This window comes from Gossypium hirsutum, chromosome D04, assembly GCF_007990345.1.
Source record: "Gossypium hirsutum isolate 1008001.06 chromosome D04, Gossypium_hirsutum_v2.1, whole genome shotgun sequence".
NCBI classification, from domain to species: domain Eukaryota; kingdom Viridiplantae; phylum Streptophyta; class Magnoliopsida; order Malvales; family Malvaceae; genus Gossypium; species Gossypium hirsutum.
Window position 1 is genome coordinate 3,524,453 of NC_053440.1, and position 21,248 is coordinate 3,545,700.

Sequence of the window (21,248 nt, forward strand, 5' to 3'; positions counted from 1 at the left end):
TCCCGAAAAATCCCTTTAGACACTACTGTGATGAACAAATATAGACTTCCTTAACAAACTCTTCATATATTGAATCTTATAGAAAGGTTACGGAAAATATTAAAAAAACTAAATTTTACAATAAACTTAGCTATATTGCGACTCTTATAGAAAAAACTTGACTATATGGAACATAACTTAACACAAATCAAACCAAACCCGTTTTATCTAAGCTTGTAACCTTAGGGGGCGAAATTGCAACATCTTTAACTCAATAAGAAATGAAGGCATAATGAGAGTTTTTGGCCCTCAAACTTTACAAAAGTCATTTTAGCCCTCCATTTGTTTTTTTTTATTAAATCACTTTAGAATAGATGGAAAAGTTAACGTTTGTTAACTTTGCTGACATAGAATACACGTGGACCGTCACACCAAAATTTAATTAATTTTTTAAAATTTAAAAATATTTTTATAAATGTTACACTTTTTAAAAATAATTTTATTGATTTTTAAAAATTTTAAAAATTAATTAAATATTGACATCTCATCCACGTAACAATTCACTCGCATGACACACTAGCAAAGTTGAAAAAACGTAAATTTTTTCCTCCATTTTGAGTGATTTGATAAAAAAATATAAATTAAAAAATTAAAAAAGGTAAAAAGATAAAATGAAAAATTAAAATAATTTTTTATAAAAATTAGAAAACAAATCATTATCACATAAATAAATGAAGGAGATCTACGATTCTAGGAATGTGGACCCGACCAATCGGTCCGAATGGCATAATTGAGATTCTTTAAAATATCATTACTCTTTTTAAATTTCCCCAACAATAAATGAAAAATAGAATAAAACTAAATCACAACTGTAACTAAGATTTTTTATACTTGGTGTCATCTCCAAAGATCTTTTTTCTTCTCTTCTGATCATCACAATGAATTGTCTTCAGAATCTTCCGAGGTCTGATCAAAATCTATTCTTTTCAATTCTTTTTAATATCCAATCTTTATTTGTCTCAGAATCTAATCTAAAAAGCTTGCTAAAAGTTTGTTGTTTGGAATAGTTTCAGATCCTATGCCTTGCCATTTCAAGGTTTCAAGTGCAATCCAAGAAAACTACTTTCTTGTTCCCTTAATATGATGGTACATTTCCAGGTTTTACCACTTTATCCCTGAATTTTTTGTTTAGTTTTATCATTCCATATTGTCGATATCCACTGGATTTATCTTTTCGTTCTTTGGTTGTTGAATTTTGTGATTTAATATAGGGCGGGATGAACTCGAGTAATGTACCGCGGAGTATGGTAGTTAAGGTAACTCAATTATCTGTGGATTTCGGATTCGTTCCTGGGCTTTCGTTAGAATTTTTGTATTAGCATCAGGGATTTGTTGTTTTGCGGTAGATTCTAATATTTCTTTTAGGTGTTTTGCTCTATTTGTTGTAGTTTTCTAAAGAGACAGTTCCTTAACTTTTCTTCTTGGATTAAGATATTATGTGTTTTTGCGTTTTGATCCTTTACTCTTTTGTGTTTGTGGATGGATGGATGGTATTCTTCCATTGGAACAAGGTAAATATCATATTTCACTTACAAGTCATTATTAGAAACTTTTTATGGTAGGAAATACGAAGTTTACGGAAAGGTCGTTTTAAGTAAGAATAATTGATTAAGCTGCTGTATATGTTTGAGATTCTTTTCGTAATCATAATCATAAATGATAAAATGTCGATGCCAATGTTGTAACTTGAGACTGACCTGCATTAAATTTTAAACCAGGGGATGCAGTAATTTTTATTTGCATTTATCATATACCACGTTAAACCAAAATGATCTACACTCTTTCTAAAAACACGTATAGCATTGATAGTTGCACCGAAATGTACCAGGAAGTTCAATAACCTTTTGGGAGTTCATACATGATTGAATTATTGGTATTATGATGAAAAAGGTGTCTCTGCGTGCAGCTTAACATGCTGCTTGATTGTCTTTGAACCTTGATTCGTTGGCTAATTTATTTTTTGACAGGCAATTCCTGGTTCCACATCAAGTGAAAAAACGAGTAACTCTGACTCAGAGGGGAAAAAATCTGAGACATATAGTCATGATATGACAGAAGCTATGGGCGCTGGTAAGTTCACTTGTGTGTTGCTTTTGCTTTAAGTTTGAGGATGGCTTTTAGGTGCATTTTTCGTGTCCAGGGCCCAGACTCATGTCTTTTGATGTGAGATACAAAAAATAAGCTAAAACCTTACTGTAATGTCTCATAATAGCAGGCAGATCTTCATATGAAGTCTCAACATGATAACTCAATATTCTGGTGTAGTGGTATTCTTGCTTTGGTGGTCACTCTATTATATAGTTTGGTTGCTTTCTTTGGTTAGTCATTTTTAATCATTTCTTCATGTGGTTTTCTGCAGTTTTGACTTATAGGCATGAATTGGGAATGAACTACAACTTTATCCGTCCAGACCTAATTGTAGGCTCATGTCTGCAGGTAATTCTCATTTCTAAGTGAATAATAGTAGAAGACTCCCCCTTAAATGGTCACCCAAATTAAAATTTTTCTTTCTCTTTAAATCGACAGACTCCTGAAGACGTTGACAAGTTACGTAAGATCGGAGTTAAAACGATATTTTGCTTGCAGCAAGACCCAGATTTGGAGTATCCTAGACACTATTGTCATTGAAGTTCTATCTAAATTTATGATTTGAAGAACAAAAGTAACTAATTTCTCTTACATATTTTCACATGCATGATTATTTGTTGGTAACATTTGAACATGTAATTGACAAGAAGGTTGAGGAATTAAGTGCTGTATTTCCTTTACTAGAATTTCCAGATATTTTGGGGTTGATATTGGCGCCATTCAAGATTATGCCAAGAAATGTGGTGATATTGAACACATACGTGCTCAAATAAGGTCAGACATCAAAATTGACTGATACACTATACTAAGTTTTCACTGTGAACAACATCTGTAAAGTTATTTGTGAAACTAGTGATTAGTAGTTTGTTGTCATAGCAATTTTTATGTATTGCTAATACCTTAACTAGTGATTTGGAGTCCTTTTTGTTGTTAATCTAGATGGGTTGATATTGGATGAAGCAGGGACTTCGATGCATTTGATTTACGGATGAGGCTTCCGGCTGTGGTTAGTATGTTGCATAAGGCCGTAAATCGGAATGGAGGTGTAACATATATCCATTGTACCGCTGGACTTGGAAGAGCTCCTGCTGTTGCGGTATTGAACTTATTTTTATTTGTCTGAAATGTCTTTCCATCCAGATTTTATAGCTAAACCTTGATGAAATGAGCTGTGTTTTTGTTCCTCAAATTTATCTTAATACTGATCTGTACATTTTTGTTGTTACTCACTACAGTTGGCATATATGTTCTGGGTTCAAGGCTATAAACTTAGCGAAGCTCACAGAGAACTGCTGGTATCTTTGCCTCTGTTTCCATGCTTTTCTTTTCGGGTCAATTCAATTTTGGGTGCCTGGATTTGTTTCTACCATTTCAGGGTTGATGACTTTATCCTTGAATAAATATTCATAAGAATGATACTTCTCAATCAACTAGTACATTCAGTGATCACTGTGATTGTTTTTGCAATGCCAGCCATTTGGTTGAGAGTTCCTCGATTTAAGTGGCACCAATCTAGATTCTAGGATCTAAGTTTTGGAGTCTGAACAGCTTGCTTTACCGTTATAACAATAAGCACTCCCTTCATTTTTTGTCCCTCCTTTCAAAGAAGCAGGCACCAATCTGATCCCTATCATAGAAGTAATTTCAGGTTAGAAGTTAGTTTATGTCAATTCTGGAAATAATTTTGGAAAACATTAAACTGGTGGGATAGTAACCTCTAGACTTATTCCGTTTTTCCCTCTCTCTTTTTCTTTGTTAAAGATTAAAGAGGGTTTTGCATTGTTATAGTGTGCAACTGTGTGCAGGTTATCTTATAACAGCTCTGATATATTTTTTAATTTCTTCTCTTTCAGAGCAAACGCTCATGCTTCCCTAAATTGGAGGCCATCAAAAGTGCTACTGCTGATATTGTGAGTTGTTTTCCTTCTATTACGATAGGCATAATCATTCATGAACCCAAAAGTTTTTATTTTCTTTTTGGATATTTGAATTTGTTTGTTTATTGTATGAAGAGTAGATCTTGTTATTTGCTACAAGTTTCATATAAATGCTGCTTGATTGTGCAGAAAACACTTTTAGTTTCCTTTTTATTTTGGTAGTGCTAATATATATTTAATATGTGAAGCATGCAAGCCCTTCTCCTGAATATTTGGTTAGAATTCTTGTCCTTGTTTGGCATTAATCCGTTTGCTTTCTTGTATGGTTTAAGTCATTCATATTCTTGAAATTGAATATGGTTGCAAATGATTGGCTTCTATATAATATTTTTCTTGCCTTAGCGCTTCAATGGAGCCTTTTTTTGGTGACTACAGTTGAAATAAATATATCTAAGGATTATAAGGGTAATTGAATTCTTGATGATTTTATTTGTTTTGTTTGTCTGTACATGCTAAAGATAGTGACAAATAAAACTAATGAGGTAACTATCCATGGGACTTGCATTGCACTTTCTCGGTTTTTCTTTCCCCTTCCCTCCCTGTCTCTCCCCTTTAGCAGCATTGTTATTGATTAATATGAAGGTTAGAAATGTAGAAAAGCTATTTTATTATCTGCTTCATTGAGTTCATGAAATTGTAAAGCATCCTCTCTTTTGGTGTTCAATACAATATGTTTATTGCATCATTCTCTAAAGAATAAGCTCATGCAGTCATTGAAAAACATTTATTTATTATTTGGTGTGTAATATATATAATGTTAATTGCAGTAGTCTCTGGAACACAAGCTTCATGATGTTGTTATTATTATATTTAAAATTTCCTACACAAGCATTATATGTTCAATGAGAAGTTTTTACAAACTCATTTATCATATTTTCTCAATGTACAGCTCACGGATCTCAAGAAGGAGCTTGTCACTTTGTCATGGGAAGACAGAAAGTGCTCTACAGTGGAAGTTTCTGGACTTGATATAGGTTGGGGCCAGGTAATGATCTACTATTCATTATTAGCACATTTGAGCTACTCTAGTTCTTGAGAATTATAGAAGCCATGAACTTCGTTCAAGGATGCAAAAAATGCCAATCCTTCAAATACATAGAAAAACTTGGAAAAATCTGAACATAACCGTGTCGGTGACATATTCATATCCAACACTGCCAGCCAAGCCCAAGTAACATAGCTGTGAAGATACTTGACTGTTGGAAACAAATATTTTTACAGTTCTTCTCAGTTGAACAATATTGACTCCAGGAAAACATATTCACCACTCTTTGCATATTCCAGCTGTTTTCTAGATAGATGTATCATATGCTTTTAGGGATAGTATTCTCTCTAAATCTAGACAGTTGTTCCTTTCAGTTATGATGAAGGATAGCATAACTACAAGATAGTTGCTATTTTATATGTTGAAAAAAGATAACCTTATTATATTTATAGAAAGTAAGATTTGGATGATTTTCTTTTCTAAAGGATACACATAGTTAGCTTCGTTTACAGTAGGCAAGATAAGTTGAATCAAGCACTCTTTTCTTACAGAGCAAGTGGATTATGTGGTATCCAAAGTGAGGCCTCTATTCCTCATGGTAGCTTTGAACCTAAATCTTGCATATCATATCCAACTGATTTTGTGCATATAGAGAGTTCTTGGTTTCCTCTATATTGGATTCAGAAGTGTGTTCTACATATGAGGCAGATTGTGGTTAATTCGTTTGCTTTTATTCCCTTTTCATGCAAAGTTGAAAAATAAGTTTAGAGAAGATTTCAATGGATTATTCATTCTTGTTAAGATGAAATACTAATTAATTCATTCGCTTTCTGCTTTTTTATTATTCTACCTATATTGTCTTTTTTATCCAGAGAATGCCTTTGAAGTTTGACGAAGAGAATGGTTCATGGACTCTTCAGAGAGAACTTCCGGTAATCATATTTTGTTCGCTGGACTGTGTTTAATTTGTCTTTAATTTGTTCGATGCTGAAAAATATATTCAGTATCTTGCATTTTCCTTGTTACAACTTATTGCTTTCTTGCCCTGTTTTCTTTTAATGTTTCTCTTATCCATGTTCATTCTGAGTATCCTATTGGGACAAAAATTTCGCCTAGTGACCACTCATGGTTTTAAGATTAAGATTCCTGTGCATTTATGTTTCAGTTATGCTAAGTCTCCCAATTTGCATGCATTTGTATTCAGGACCAGAACTTCTATCCTAGTTCTTATTTAAGCTATTTAAATGCTTCATTCATTCATGCATCTACCTTTCATAGAAAATATCATAGAATTCTTACTTTCACTTTAGTGTTAGGAACGAAACAATTGGTACAGGTCTAAATTATTAGTATAGTTTTTCTGAGCAATAACATATGTAGACTACATTACAAGATAATGGTTCATTTTTTGTTTCTTTCACAGGAAGGACGCTATGAGTACAAATATATAGTTGATGGTGAATGGACCTACAATGAGTTTGAACTGGTAACAACCCCTAACAAAGATGGCCATGTCAACAATTTTCTTCATGTAAGTTTCTACTTTCTAGTTTGGTTGTCAAGTGAGGAGCTCAATCTTGTATTATCAATTATGTATGTGCCATTTATGTTAATCAGACTTGGGAGTGAGTATTGGGTATGGGTATGGGTATGGGTATGGGTATGGGTATGGGTATGAGTATGAGTACGAGTACGATTTTTTAAGTTTTCTTGGAGGTTACCAATTTGCCAGACGGGAATGTCAGACAAGGGTACTTCCAGAAAAAGAATTAGGAGTAACATATATATCATGGATTTATTTACCCATGTGTTAGACATAATGTTAGACATGGGTACTTGGAGATAAATAAAGAGTCAGAGCCGCATAGAGTACAGTTAACTGCTCCAACATTGTGTAAATTAGTTCCAGAGGTACCTCCAATGGACCATTATTAGATAGTTTGAAAGAATATTGTTCACGAAGCTGTATCAGTTGTGAATAAATTTGTGAGGTGGAAGTTAATATTTGTGATGGTTGCAGGTTGTGAACAGTGACCCAAACAGCGCAAATGGAGAAGCTCGGAAGAGGCTGACTAGTGACGATCCTGATCTTACGAAAGAAGAACGGATTAAGATTAGACGGTTTCTGGAGTCCTAAACTGAAAAATAGAATAGAAAAGCAAACATGTAAATTTTGTTTGAAATAAGCTTGTATCCTACTGTTATCTTGTAGAATTACTACGATAAATAAAAAGAGTGATGGCTTTAATAATTACCCACAAAATGCCACCTTCAAAAATTTATTTAAATAATATTCAAGAATTACCATGATCTTTAGACTCATTATAAAAAAAAAAGAAAGAAAGAAAGGAAAATAGGCATAATAATAATTTATAGATAATTAGATTTTGACACAATCAGGTTCTGAATAAAAAGAAATATGTTTTGTTGAAATAGTAAAAAGAAATATTTTTAGTTGAATAGTAAGATTGCTTTTTTAAGTTCAAGTTCTATTAATTGCATTTTTTTTAAATCTATTCTAATTTTAAATTAATTTTCTATAAAAAGATAAAAGTATTTTTACATAATATTTCTTGCTTTTAATTTTTTTCTAATTCAGTTATGTTTGAGTGGTAAAAGTGAAGAGATGATTCAATTTAGTAAGTATAGAATCTTGCATAAATTTTGAAATTTTTAAGGAAGCCATGTTGCGTGAGGATTTGGTCACAACATTAGAGGGTCAATGTCGCGACACTGAAGCTTTAAAGCACCCAAAGTACTCGACTGCGAAGGGTGTCACAAAGCCAAGGTTTGGGTGTCACGACACTGGTGCTTGATGAGGAAAAAAGTTGAAGGACATCTTTCGGTTTACCTCTGATTCGGTTTACCTCTGATTATTACATTTTTTATTTTGGTGATTTTGTAATTTAATCTTTTAGATTATAATTTAATTTAAATCCATCTTTCTATTGTTTGTCATACTATGTCACTTAGTCATTAGCTATCCAAACTCCTTATTTTTGTGTTTGGTTTTAGTTAATTCACCTTATCACACAATCTCCTTTGGGTTCGATCCTTATAATACTCAATGTGTTCTGATGTAACATTACAAATATTACAACTAACCTCTCACACTTACAATTAAAGTTACTTTTTAGTTATTGATATTTTGTGTGTATTCTCGTATTGTTCGTATGGCTTAGTCACTCACTTAATAATAACAATACGAGGTTTATTTGTTTATACATGCAAGCCAAATCAAAAGAGGCAAAGCATTCACATCCCTACCCTCTAACATAAAAAGGTGAACTCTCATTGCCAAAAGATAGTAACACATTTTAAAATAACTACCTTTCTTGAAACGATTGAACTAGTGTTGGCAACCTCATGATCCAAAAAAGGTGCATGCAAGCATTGCTCTTAATAGGGCTCATTCCAATGAGGAAAATGTTAACAGCCCCTTGAACTTGGCCTCCACATATATTTACCTTCTTTTGTCAGGATCAAAGGAGGCATTCCCTACGTTATTTGAGGTACTTAGGTGTCCAACTCTTTTTTGACAAGAAAAGTGAAATATCTCACGATTCTTACAACTCCTTGTTGTCAAAAATTCAATCAAATTCTTCTAAGCTAGCAAAAAGAGTGGCTAAACCTCTAAGTAGAAGAAGAAAAAAAAAGAAACATGCCAAAAAGGACCAAGCATGGCTTGCCAATCAGTGGAGGAGAAAAGGCTGAGTCGCACCCTCAACAGACCAACCATGACAGCCACCTGGCGAAGCCCGGTGCAATTACACCACTTGTCATCAAGCACCACCACCGACGGATCTCCAATGTCAAAGCTGGCGTTCCAACACAAAAAGCAAGGCTTTGAAAATGATAGGGCGAATAAAGAAAAGAAAACAGAGAAAAACAACATCTAAAGGCTTTTGGCATTGCCACCCATTACCAACCAAGAGCTACAACAAAACTCTCATCGACCACCGACATCGGAACATCACACGGGACCCTCCTCAACAAGGTTCTGCTCGGGAGAAGAGAAAAGAGCCATGAGAGCTCAAACAAGGCCCCTAAAAGGGGTTATTAAACCAAGAGGATGGCATAAAAAATAGAGCAGAAACAAGGAGAAGGACGACCAACCACTGACGGCAGGTGGTTGGCCGTCAAGGACGAGAAAAAAGAAAGAAAAGGCTGAAGTTCTGCTTAGGTTTTGATCTTTTATAGTTCTTCATTCAACTAGTATAATAATAAATAATATGTAATTTACTACTATTATATATAAATATTACAATATATATTATAATAATAGATATAGTTTCACATGATAATATAATGTTCAATCATTGATGCATATATATAAACTATTAATATATTGTATGATATGATATAACATTATATAATATAATAGGATGACTAACTTTCAAATATAGGAATAGTATAGGGCCTAGAGCATATTTCAACAATTATAATAATAAACAATAATATATTATAATAATTAATATATTACGTACTATGATGTAGTCATAAACTAACTAAAAATTCGACAAAGGCAAGTGCACCTATTAATTAAAAGTATAGCTACGGTGAGTACAGACATCGTTCCCATGAGGACTAAAAGTACTAGTAATTACTGTCTTTCTATTATTTAACTAAAAAATTAGAGTGATGGATTAAAACTAAAATTAACTAAATTAATTAACTAAAAAACACAACAAGGAGCAAATCAGGAAAATAGTCAATTAACAACCAAGAAGCGAGACAATATCCAGGAAAAAACCCACCTAGACTTCATCTATCATTATCAATCTAAATTGTTGACACCATTTTTTTTTGTGAAAATAGGGTCGAATTGGATTTTAAAAATGAAAACAAAAACGAGAGTCGTCACCAATCCTTTTTGATGAGGTGTGATCGGATCACCTCGAAAAGTAGTTGTTTTTAATAAACGATTTAATTTTATTAAAACAACGATTTTGGTCCACGAAATTCAGAAAAACAAGTTCGGGAGTCGGTTACGTACGAGGAAGGATTAGCACCCTCGTAACGCCCAAAATTGGTACCTAGTTGATTAATTAATGTCTTAGTGTCGAAGATTGAAAAGTTTAAAGAGATTTAAAATACGATCCTTTATTGAAATGTTAAAAATTTTTGAGAAAATGGCATATTTCACGTTAATCAAGAAATATCCAGTAAGTTAGGACACAATGTCTTGAATTCCCGAGATCGTTTAAAACTTGAGTTTGAAAAGATTCGTGTATTTGGATTCATCGAGAAAATCGAAACCCCGTAAGTCAGGGCACGACCTTTTTGAATCTCAAAATACGAAATTTTGCTTATTTTAAAGTCGTGATTTATACCTTAAATAAAGTAATAAAACACAATGTCAATATGGGTAGCAAGACAATAATAAATCCAACGATGTAAACATAACGCGAGCAACCACAACAAAATGATAAATAAATAAATAAAAGATAAAAAAATAATAACAATACGGAAATAAATAAAATTATAAAAAGAAAAATCTATGTATGCATATTTATATATAACAAAGTTTAAAATGAAAGAAAAGATATAAATAAGTAAATAATAATAGTAATATTAATAGTAGTGTACAAGCCCATTTTGCCCGGGCCCATACCAGCAAAACAGATACACTAGCCCAATACCCAAATGTCATTACAAGCCCAAACGGCCCAAACTTAAAACAATTTCAGCAAAAATCAAAAAACCTAACCCTAGGGCGCCGCATGCTAGGACCTGCTGCCACTGCCTTTGTCCCATCGCCTCACGTCCCATCTGCACCGGCGCCGTGCACCTGCTCCACCTGCAATGAGAAGAAAACACGCAAAGAACAGTAGCAAACAGAGAAAAATGAAAAAAGAAAACTAAAATAGCATTAGCTATAAAGCCAAGTATCATCTCTGTAACAGGGGTTCCCCCCCACCCTTTTCTTCACAGTTTCAAGAAATAAAAAAGCAAAAAAAAAAAAAACAGATTCAAAGAAACAAAGGTGCTTTATTTATTTATTTATTTATTTATTTTTTATTTCAAAATAAAGGAAATAATAAGAAAAGAAATTTGTTACCTTTCGGGTGTAATCGGAGACTCCTCCGTCTTGAGGGTGGTCAGGCCAACTGGCTTGCCGAAAGGACCCCACCGGCGGCGAGGAGAAACCGAAGGGTTTTCTTTTTTTCTTCTTCTCTTTTTTGACTTTTGAGCTATCTTAACCCCAAATCGGGGTTTTGCTCGAAAAAAAGAGTGAAAAAGTGCTTTTTTAGTTTTCCGACCACCGTGCGCGGTGGCGCCGTCGACGACGGCCGACGGCCGGAGCGGCGGCTAATGAACGGACCCCTGGCCGAATTTTCAAAAGGGAGAGAGAGACTTGAGAGAAAATTTCTGAGTTTTTTTTAGGGAAGAAAGAAAATGAAATTTTTTAAAAAAAATTTGGTTTTTATAAAGGGTTGAAACGGCGCCGCTTTGGGGTTTAACCCCAGTAGCCAAAACGACGCCGTTTTGGCCTTAATGCCCTTTTACCCGTGCATCAACCCGACCCGATCAGGGGATCCGCGTTTTTTTGAAATTTGGGTTATTTACCCTTTTGGTCCTTCCGCTTTTGCGCTTTAGTGCAATCTGGTCCCTTTTCGTTTTTTTAATTTAGCCGCATAACTTTACTTTTGTTTCATTTTAGTCCCGATCAAAGTGATGCATTTTGAAGGGAGGGATACTTTCTGTTCTGGTCCCCTTTCCTATGCGCGTGTCACAATTTGATCCTTTTCTCTGTTTCCAATTTCGATTTCTGCATTAAGATTTTTGTTTAGTTTCAATTTAATCCTCTGCTTAATATTTTAGTTTTATTATTAAATTGATCATTTTAATATGTTATTACTATTTATTATTCTCAGTCTTATTTTTCTTTTGTTTGTTCATTACTATTGCTAATATATTAATTAGTTTTTTTAAAATTATTTTAGCTTTATATATATAGATGTTTACATACTCTTATATTTTATAAGCTTAAAGTATATATATTTGCATGTGTATATTTTTATAATTTATTTATACATATATGTACGTTCTTGTATTTTTGTACTTTTTAATTTGTATGGACATACATACACATGTATTTTATCTTTTCGTAGTGTTTTTGTCTTCCTATTGGATATTTATTTGTTTATTTATTCTTATGTTTGTTATTATTTTTAGGAAATATTTTAGTTTTTCTTTTATTATTTATTTATTTATTTATTATTTCATATACTTGATTATTTTATTTATGTATTTTATTTCTTTTGATTATTGCTCATATTATTTGTGCTTGTATCATCATCATCATTTTGTTATACAAGTTAATATTGTGTTTACTCCTACCATTTCATGCTAAATTAATTTTATTTAATATGATTTTAAAATGAACAAAATTTTGCATTTTGAAATTCGAGAAGCTCGTACCCTAACTTACTGGGTTTCGATTTTCACGATAAATCTAAATGCACGAATCTTTTTAAACTCAATTTTTAAATGATCTCGGGATTAAAAAATCGCGTCCTAACTTACTGGTCGTGATCTCATTTTAAATTCGAGATGGCTAAAATATCTTTTAAATAAGCTTTTTTCATTCGTGTCGAGAGTATGAGACATTATATTCTAACTTACTGGATATGATTCTCTTTCTCGATTAACGTGAAATATATTTTTTTTCTCAAAAAATTTTTCTTTTAGCATTTTAATATAAGGATTGTATTTTTAAATTTCTTTAAAGTTTTCAGTTTTTCGACACTAAGACATTAAGTAATCAACTAGGTATCAATTTTGGGCGTATCGAGGGTGCTAATCCTTCCTCGTGCGTAACCGACTCCCGAACCCGTTTTTCTGAATTTTGTGGACCAAAATGGTTGTTTTAATAAAATTAAACCGTTTATTAAAAACAACCAGTTTTCGAGGTGATCCAATCACACCTCATTAAAAAGGATTGGTGGCGATTCCCGTTTTTTTCGTTTTCTTTAAAACCCAAGTCGATCTCGTTTTTCATCCAAAAAAATGGTGTCAACAAGTAGAATAACAAATAATCTAAAGTTTTAAAAAGAAAAGATATATATATAAATAATAATATAATAAGACACATATATTTAAAATTTACATAAGTAAATATAAATGGAAATATAATGATAAGAACAATAATAATAATATTAATATTAATAAATAAAAAAATAACAACATTAGTAATAATTCTAATGATAATACTAATAATAATAGTAAGGGTAATAATAATAATATTATTAATAATACTACTAATAATAATAATCGTAATCATAAACTAATTAGCTTAATAATAATAAAAATAATAATAATAATAGGACTAAATTTGGGAGAAATCGGAAGTAAAATAAGGCAAAGGATCACATTGTGACACGCGCGAAACATGGAGGGATCGAAAGGAAATTTTCCCTTTCCCCCAAAACGACATAGTTCCAATGTGGATAAACTGAAACCGAAAATAAACTAAAGGGGAAAATTTAAAAATAAGAAAAAAACTGATTGCGAAATCATTAAAAAGCGGAGGGGCTAATAGCGCAATTTGCCCCTCCGCATAGAAAACACACGGATCCCCCTGGAGCGGGTCAGGTCGGGTCAGACGGCCTTAAAACGACGCCGTTTTGCTCCCCTATTTAAACCAAAAATTTTCTAAAAAATCTCATTTTCTCTCTTCTTGCAAAAAAAAAACATTTCAAAGACACTCCCAATTCCCCTCCCCCTCTCCGAGCACCGGCACAGAATCTGGCCGCCAGTCGTCGGCGCCGCCATGCACAGTGGCGGAGAGTCTAAAAAATCTTTTTTTTTCTCCGATATAGATCCTCGGCCTCTAAACACTCTGACGATGGCTAAAAAGGTAAAAAGGCCTCTCCTTTTATTATTTTTATTGTAACACCCCTTACCCGTATTCAACTCCGGAATAGGGTATGAGGCATTACTAGAACACTTACACATGTAAACGTATTAAACCGAGTTACAAAATTTCATTCAAATTTAAACTCTTCAAATTTTTAACATGCTTTTATAATTCTTTACAACATATCCTCAAAATATTATATTCATAACAAATAGGGCCTACGAGACCCTATACTTACTCATGTAATTCAAAGCTCCATTTCCATTTTATTCAATTCACAATCTTTCATGTTCACAATTCAAATCAATTTCTCAATCCAATATATATATATATTTCAATATCACACTCTCATACTATGAAACTTTATTTTCCCATATGAGCTTAAACAATGATCATCACATATCAAAGACAAATGTTCTTGACATTTCCATCACATAGACCGAATTAATCAATGCAACTCAATGATATAATCATCCATATATCATTATTATCACACACACACACACACACACACACACACATATATATGTCATGACTAAATTTCTTAAACATTTGATCAATTGCTTTTCAATACCGCAATAGTTCCTTCAGTACCAATACGTATTTACCATTCAATTTAACATTTACCGATTATAATCGGGCATATGACCATTATACACAATTCTTTCATACATTTTATTGTCCTCCTTCTCCTCTCCATTCAACATCCTTTATGTATAAAACATGCTTAAATAGCATTATACATAATTTCACTATTCACTTATATTTAAATTCAAAGCTGTCTATTTGAGTCAGATTCACTAAATCATTTTTATCCGAAGCTACAGAGCTCCAAATTAAGATCCGTTAATTTTCCTTGAAACTATACTCACATTTCTTCTTACCATAAATTTTCAGAATTTTTGACTTGGCCAATTAGTACATTTTATTCTTTAAAGTCACCCCCTTTTCACTGCTCAACATATCTGACCTCTCTTCACTAAAAATGAATTATCTCATTGTACAGAACTCAGATGATATTTACGTTTGTTCCCTTTGAAAATAAACTCATTAAGGATTCTAAGCATATAAATTATAACTCATAATAATTTTTTTACAATTTTTAATTATTTTTCAAAGTCAGAATAAGGGATTCCAAAATCAATCTGACCTTGCCTCACTAAAATTAAAATATCTCAAAATGTATAACTCTTTTTCTTTCTCTGTTTCTTTTATGTAAAAATAGACTCCTTAAGATTTCATTTCATATCTTATTCACTCTCTAATTCAATTTCCACCATTTTTGGTGATTTTTCAAAGTCACACTATTGTTACTGTCAAAAACTGTTTTGTTGCTAATTCTACTTTTTCATAATTTCACTTTTTCACTTTTAATCACTATTCAATTCAAAATTCACTTTTCCATTTTCAAGTCAATATTCAATTCAATTCCACACATATATTCATTATTCAATTACACTTAATCGTTACATGATCTCATGTATTTTCACTTAGTCAATTTCCCGTTGAACACTCGGAATATACACGGATACGTAGAGAATTAGCACATAAGTGCCACACTGATATGTAGCCGAAGCTACCACTGAAATGTAGCCGAAGCTACCACTGATATGTAGCCAAAGCTACCACTGAAATGTAGCCGAAGCTACCACTGATCAATAACACTGGAAATGTCCACGGGCCTGCTCACACAAGCTGTCAGGTGTCTGCAACACATGCTAGATCACCCAGCACCCGGGACTCACTGTAACACTGATCTCTAGTGACATGTCACTTGTATCCACTTCTATTCCTAAGTTCAACCGGGAATTTACACTTAACACTTTATTTTCAACACTTTATCACTTGAATAATTCATGAACAATTTTCCGTCCAAATTCAATATTGATTCACATATCAAATAAAATTCACAATTTATAAAAGTATATTACTATTATTTACACATAACTTACTTTGATGTAACAATATAAAAATTTAGCAATTTAGTCTTGAATCTTTTCTTTTCTCCGGTCAATGTCGATTCCACTTCTTTCTTGATCTATAATAACACATTTGACTTATTTAGTACTCACATTTATCAAAACAGTCCTTGACTCAAACTTTGGCAAAATTACAATTTTACCCCTAAACTTTTGCATATTTACACTTTTGCCCCAAAGCTCGTAAATTAAACTTCATCACTTATTCTTATGTATTATGACATGCTGAACATTTTTCCCTTCTATGGCAACATCAAATTCCCACTCTAACACTTACTTATGAACATTTAGTATTTTTATCAATTATGTCGTTTTACTCGTTTTTACTCAAAATCGTTTAGCAAAAGTTGCTTAACATAATTTCTAGCTTCATATTCTACCATAAAACATCAAAATAAACACATTTCACATATGGGTATTTTTCCAAATATAAACCCTAGATTAAATTATTGCTAGAATAAGCAAAATCAAGTTACCGGGACTTCAAAAACGTAAAGAACATTAAAAACGGGGCTTAGAATCACTTACTATGGAGCTTGGAAGCTTGAAAACCCTAACAATGGCTTCCCCCCTTGCTGATTTCGTTCAAATGAAGAAGATGAGCACAATTTGCTATCTTTTTCCCTTTTAATTTATTTTAATTACTAGATTACCAAATTGCCCCTACCTTAAAATTTTCCTATTTCACTTATCTCATGCCCATTTTTGTCTACCAACTTAACCAATGGTCTAATTACCATATAAGGACCTCCAATTTAAAGTTTCATTACAATTGAATACCTCTAACATGTAGAACTCAACTTTTGCACTTTTTACAATTTAGTCTTTTTGACTAAATTGAGTGCCCAAACGTCGAAATTTTCGAACGAAATTTTTATAAAATCATTCCGTGAAATCGTAGACCATAAAAATATAAGAAAAATAAATTTTTCCTTATCAGATTTGTGATCCTAAAACTACTGTTCCGACTAGCCCAAAATCGGGCTGTTACATTTATAATGCTTCGAAATAAAAAAAAAAAAGAGAAAAAAGGAAAAAAAATCACCTTTAAAAAAAACTGATTTTTGTTTTTTTTTATTTCTCCTTGTTTTTTTTTTCTAAAATCCCCCCAAACTATTACATTTGCTTCGGCTTTTATAGCCTATTTTTTCTATTCTGCTGCTCTTTCTTTATTGTTTGCAGGTACTCAAGGGCGGTGGGTGATGTGACGATGGCAATGGGTGGGCGTCGGTGGCAAGTGGGGTGCGCCACTTGTGCTGATGCAATGGAGGCGGCGCTGGCAGGTCCAGAGTCAGAAGACCCTAGGTGCGGCACACCTAGGGTTAGGTTTAGTTGTTTGTTTTTGCTGATGGTGGGCTTATTGGGCTGAATCGGGTTAGGTCTAGGTGGGTTGGTATTTGGGCTTGTAATGGGTTTGGGTAGTATTGGACTTTGTTGTAATGGACTTTTTGGGTTGGTTATTGAGTCTGATGGTATTTTGGTCTCTGTTTGTTGGGCCCGGGCTAAATTGGACTTGTACATAAATTATGCAATTTCTTCACTTAGTATCTTGATCCGTAGGAATCTATTATGCTAATATCTCTCTTCAAGACTAAGAACAATTGACTCTAGGTTGATTAATTGAAATTTCTTTCTAATTAAAACCCCTATTATCGCTATCGCGTTAACTCGATCTATGAATTCCCCTATTAGATTTGACTCTAATCCGATAGATTTATGTTGTTCTATTTCTAGGATTGCATGCAACTCCACTCCATTACGCTAGATCTACTTTTAAATATGGTTTATTCCTCCTCTAATTTAAGCACATCAAATAAGGATTAATAGCCTAGAAAGATTAAACCAAGAATTAAGCACACATAATTGAGAACAAGATCCAAGTATTTATTGCGTAAAAATAAACATCAAATAACAGATCTTAAGGTTCATCTCTTTAGGTATTTGGAAAATTAGTTCATGATAGCAAATAAAAACATACCAAATATAGTATAACCACAAGAAATAAAGAAACTCATAATAAACTTCAAAGAAATCAATAGGAGATCTTCAATCTTAACGGAAATATGCTTTAGAGTCAGCTTCAATGGTATTTTCCGAATTGTTTTCTTAAATATTCTATGATGGCTCTCCCCTATCTTCTTATCTTTGTCATATATAGGTCTTAGAATGCTCGAAAAACCTAAAAAACGCACTTTCCTGTAGGTTTGGAGTGCGATTTGCGATTTTCACATAGTTTGGCACATGGTCATGTGGCAGCCCGTGTGGAATGGCCCAGCCAGTGTGGCTTCTGAAACTTGCTCTGACTTTTCGATTGTCGCTCCTTTTTCGCTCTTTTTGCTCCAAAATGCTCTCCTAAGTATAGAAACATGAATTTAAAGGATTAGAAGTATAAAATTCACCATTTTAAATCAAATAATCATTTAAAAACACATTAAGAATGAGGCTAAAAATATGTTACTTTTGGCATTTATCATACTACTCTATTATTATAGTATGTGATATAGTATTATATAATGAAATAATCTATTTTATAAGTATTAATATAGATTATATTATAGATTATAATAAAAGATATAACATCAATAGTTATGTGTAATTTAGTATATTAAAATACATGTTTATAATTATAACTAAGAATACATAAATTATTATTAAAATTTTAATATCTTAATAAAATATTATTTTTATGAAATTAGATTTCAAATTGGGCTTTAACTTTTACAAATTGTAATTGGGTATTGAGTTTAATTTCTTTTTATTTTGGAGTTGAGATTTCGATTATAATTAGTTTATTTTGAGTTTGGGTAATAAAGAGCATATTATTTAGGTTTGAACTAGACCTGTCCATGGGCCGGGCGGCTCGGCCCGGCCCGACGGCCCGCCCGAAATATGGGAGGGTTCGGGTAAAAATATAGGCCCGAAATATGGGCTTGGGCAAAAAATAAGGCCCGTTTAAAAATGGGCCGGGCTCGGGCTCAACTTTTTTGGCCCGAGCCCGGCCCGAATATAATAAATATATATTTTTTATTTTTATTTTTTTATTTTTATTTTTAAAATATTTTTTTGTGTTTATTAAAAATCGGGCCGGGCTCGGGCTTATTATTTTTTTCCCGGGCGGGCTTGGGCAAAATTTTGGGCCCATATTTCAGGTCGGGCCGGGCTCGGGCCTAAGAGTCGGGCCGAAATTTTTTTCCGGGCCCGGCCCATGGACAGGTCTAGTTTGAACTTAGTATAATATATTTGAATAAATATTTTAGGATACGAGCATCATATTTATAAATTTAATAAGAAAAATAAAAAATTATTTGATTGTCAATATAATATAATAATGAACAATAAAAGATATTTTCGTTAGTTTATATAATATCATAGAATAATAAATTTTACATACAATAAACACTTTAATTATTTTATATAAAATAACTTTATTAAATATATATAATTTATGCTTTTTATAAGGTAAATTTGAATTGCGTTGTCATCAAATAAAAGTAAAATAAATTATTACATTTGAAACTAATATATTTATAACTTATAAAATTCAAAATTATTTAAATTTGCTAGAGACCACCCGACTCGATTTGAGCCCGAAAAAATCCGAGTGCGAAAGGGCTCAATCCAACCATCATATTTTATATTTCCTTTATATAAATCAAGCATGTCAAATTTTACATAAAATTATTATTTTTTAACTATTTGTTTATGTAAAAACTTTCAACTGTTCAATCTTATTAATATATATAGTATTTTAGATCGATATAATAGATATATTAAATTAGTTTAAAAATTTACATGCATGGCAAGTAGATCGTGAGAATATTAATCCTACAAAGAGATATGAAATTGTATAAAATTACTTTAATCATACACCAATATAAGTAGATCCCTCCCTCTACATATTCAATTGTCTTAATTCTAAATTCGAGTATTTTAATGTAAATATTAAAAACCAATTCGGTCTAGTGTTTTTTTTAGGCTTAATATAACATTTGGTACCTATACTTGACACTTTTTTTTTAATTTGGTACCTAAACTTTTTTTGGTCCAATTTGGTACTTGAATTTTCCAAATTAACATTTTAAAATTACTCTAATATACTAACAATGTTATTTTAATGAGGTAGCAAAAATAATCAACGTATGACCGACATGTGATAGATGATATGTTTATATTTTATACGTTCAACTACTTTTAGTTTTATTTATTTATTGAAAATAATTAATTTACTTTAATTTAGATTTTTAAAACTCTTTTTTTTCTTATTTAATAGTAATTCGTTAAGCATAGTTAAATACCTATTTTTTTAACATGAATTTCCTCTAGTACTAACAATTTTTTGTAGCATTACAAATTTTTTTTAACACTGTTAGTGTTTTGTGTAATTTGTATAACATTTAATAAATTTAAGTACCAAATTGAATCTAAAAAAAAAGCTTAGGTACCAAATTAGGAAAAAAAATTTGCCATGTCTAGGTATCAAATTAGGCCCAAAAAAAGTTTAGGTACCAAATTAGGAAAAAATGTCAAGTTCAAGTACCAAATTGGGCTAAAAAAACTTAGGTACCAAATTAAAAAAAACTACCAAATTTGAGTACCAAATGTTATATTAGCTTCTTCTTTTTTTATTTTGTTGGTCATATTTTCTAATATTTGACGTCATTCATGTATGTTAGTAAAAAAGAAGGTATAAACATGGGAACCGTAAATTCCTTTTTAAATAATGGCCCAAAAAGTATTCCTTTCTTAAATTAAAAGAAAAAAAAGAAAGAAAAGAACATATGCCAATCGAAATAAAATCCCTATACAACAGCTAGGAACAGCACACCTTCATATGGATTTCTCAATAATATTCTTGTAAAACAAACAATTAAAATGAAAAAAAAATATACAGTACTCGAGTTTAATTATGATAGTAACATAATTTATGTTTACAATATGAAAATATGAGTTTGTTTATCTTTATGAATGTCTAATTCGGGTCCATTTTATGTTGCCACTTTTCTTTTTAAGTCTTGAAAAATATTTATAATATTTTAATTTAATATTTAACATGTTTTTTATGTTTTTCATTTATTGAAATTTTATATATAGGAACTTAACATTTTTTAATGTTTGCATTATAATATAAATTTTTTTATATATTATAAATTACATAATATAACATCGGACCTTGAATATTTGAACTCAAACCTAACCCGCATTTTAAACGAACTTAATTTTTTGTCTAAACTCATTTTTAACCTAATATTATTTGGTAATTACTAGTCACACCAGGTTCAATTATTTTAAAATTAAGCAGGATTAGATTTTACAAAGCTCAAACTCGAATTTTATTTAAAAAGTATTTATTTATTTCT

General features: G+C 31.8%; 1 protein-coding gene and 1 long non-coding RNA gene across 5 annotated transcripts; one reads left to right on the forward strand and one right to left on the reverse strand.

Moving 5' to 3' along the window:
• The first annotated feature begins 737 nt into the window (after nt 1-737).
• On the forward strand, nt 738-7,303 carry LOC107942600 (phosphoglucan phosphatase DSP4, amyloplastic). Of its 4 annotated transcripts, none has more exons than XM_016876297.2 (14): nt 738-943; nt 1,053-1,137; nt 1,251-1,295; nt 2,007-2,109; nt 2,399-2,475; nt 2,566-2,642; nt 2,821-2,901; nt 3,091-3,223; nt 3,363-3,422; nt 3,981-4,037; nt 4,954-5,049; nt 5,922-5,981; nt 6,473-6,580; nt 7,070-7,303. In XM_016876297.2, exons 1-14 carry the CDS (start codon nt 918-920, stop codon nt 7,184-7,186), a joined length of 1,125 nt encoding a protein of 374 aa, XP_016731786.1. In that variant the 5' UTR covers nt 738-917; the 3' UTR covers nt 7,187-7,303. The 4 variants fall into 4 exon arrangements, with proteins under 4 accessions (XP_016731786.1, XP_016731785.1, XP_016731787.1 ...); XM_016876296.2 differs by having other exon boundaries at nt 800-943; nt 1,047-1,137; XM_016876298.2 differs by having other exon boundaries at nt 800-943; nt 1,047-1,125.
• Nucleotides 7,304-8,320: 1,017 nt separating this feature from the next.
• Nucleotides 8,321-9,246, reverse strand: LOC121216245 (uncharacterized). Its single transcript, XR_005912342.1, has 2 exons — nt 8,975-9,246; nt 8,321-8,867 (listed from the first exon to the last, which is right to left on the reverse strand). It is a non-coding gene; the product is annotated as an uncharacterized lncRNA (long non-coding RNA).
• Nucleotides 9,247-21,248: the final 12,002 nt, after the last annotated feature.

Excerpts from the sequence above, each read along its gene's own strand:
- LOC107942600 (XM_016876296.2), top strand. The coding sequence starts at position 918 with ATGAATTGTCTTCAGAATCTTCCGAG. Across the intron at positions 2,643-2,820 it reads CAGCAAGACCCAGATTTGGA|ATATTTTGGGGTTGATATTG; the intron begins GTATCCTAGACA and ends TAGAATTTCCAG. Across the intron at positions 6,581-7,069 it reads ATGTCAACAATTTTCTTCAT|GTTGTGAACAGTGACCCAAA; the intron begins GTAAGTTTCTAC and ends TGATGGTTGCAG.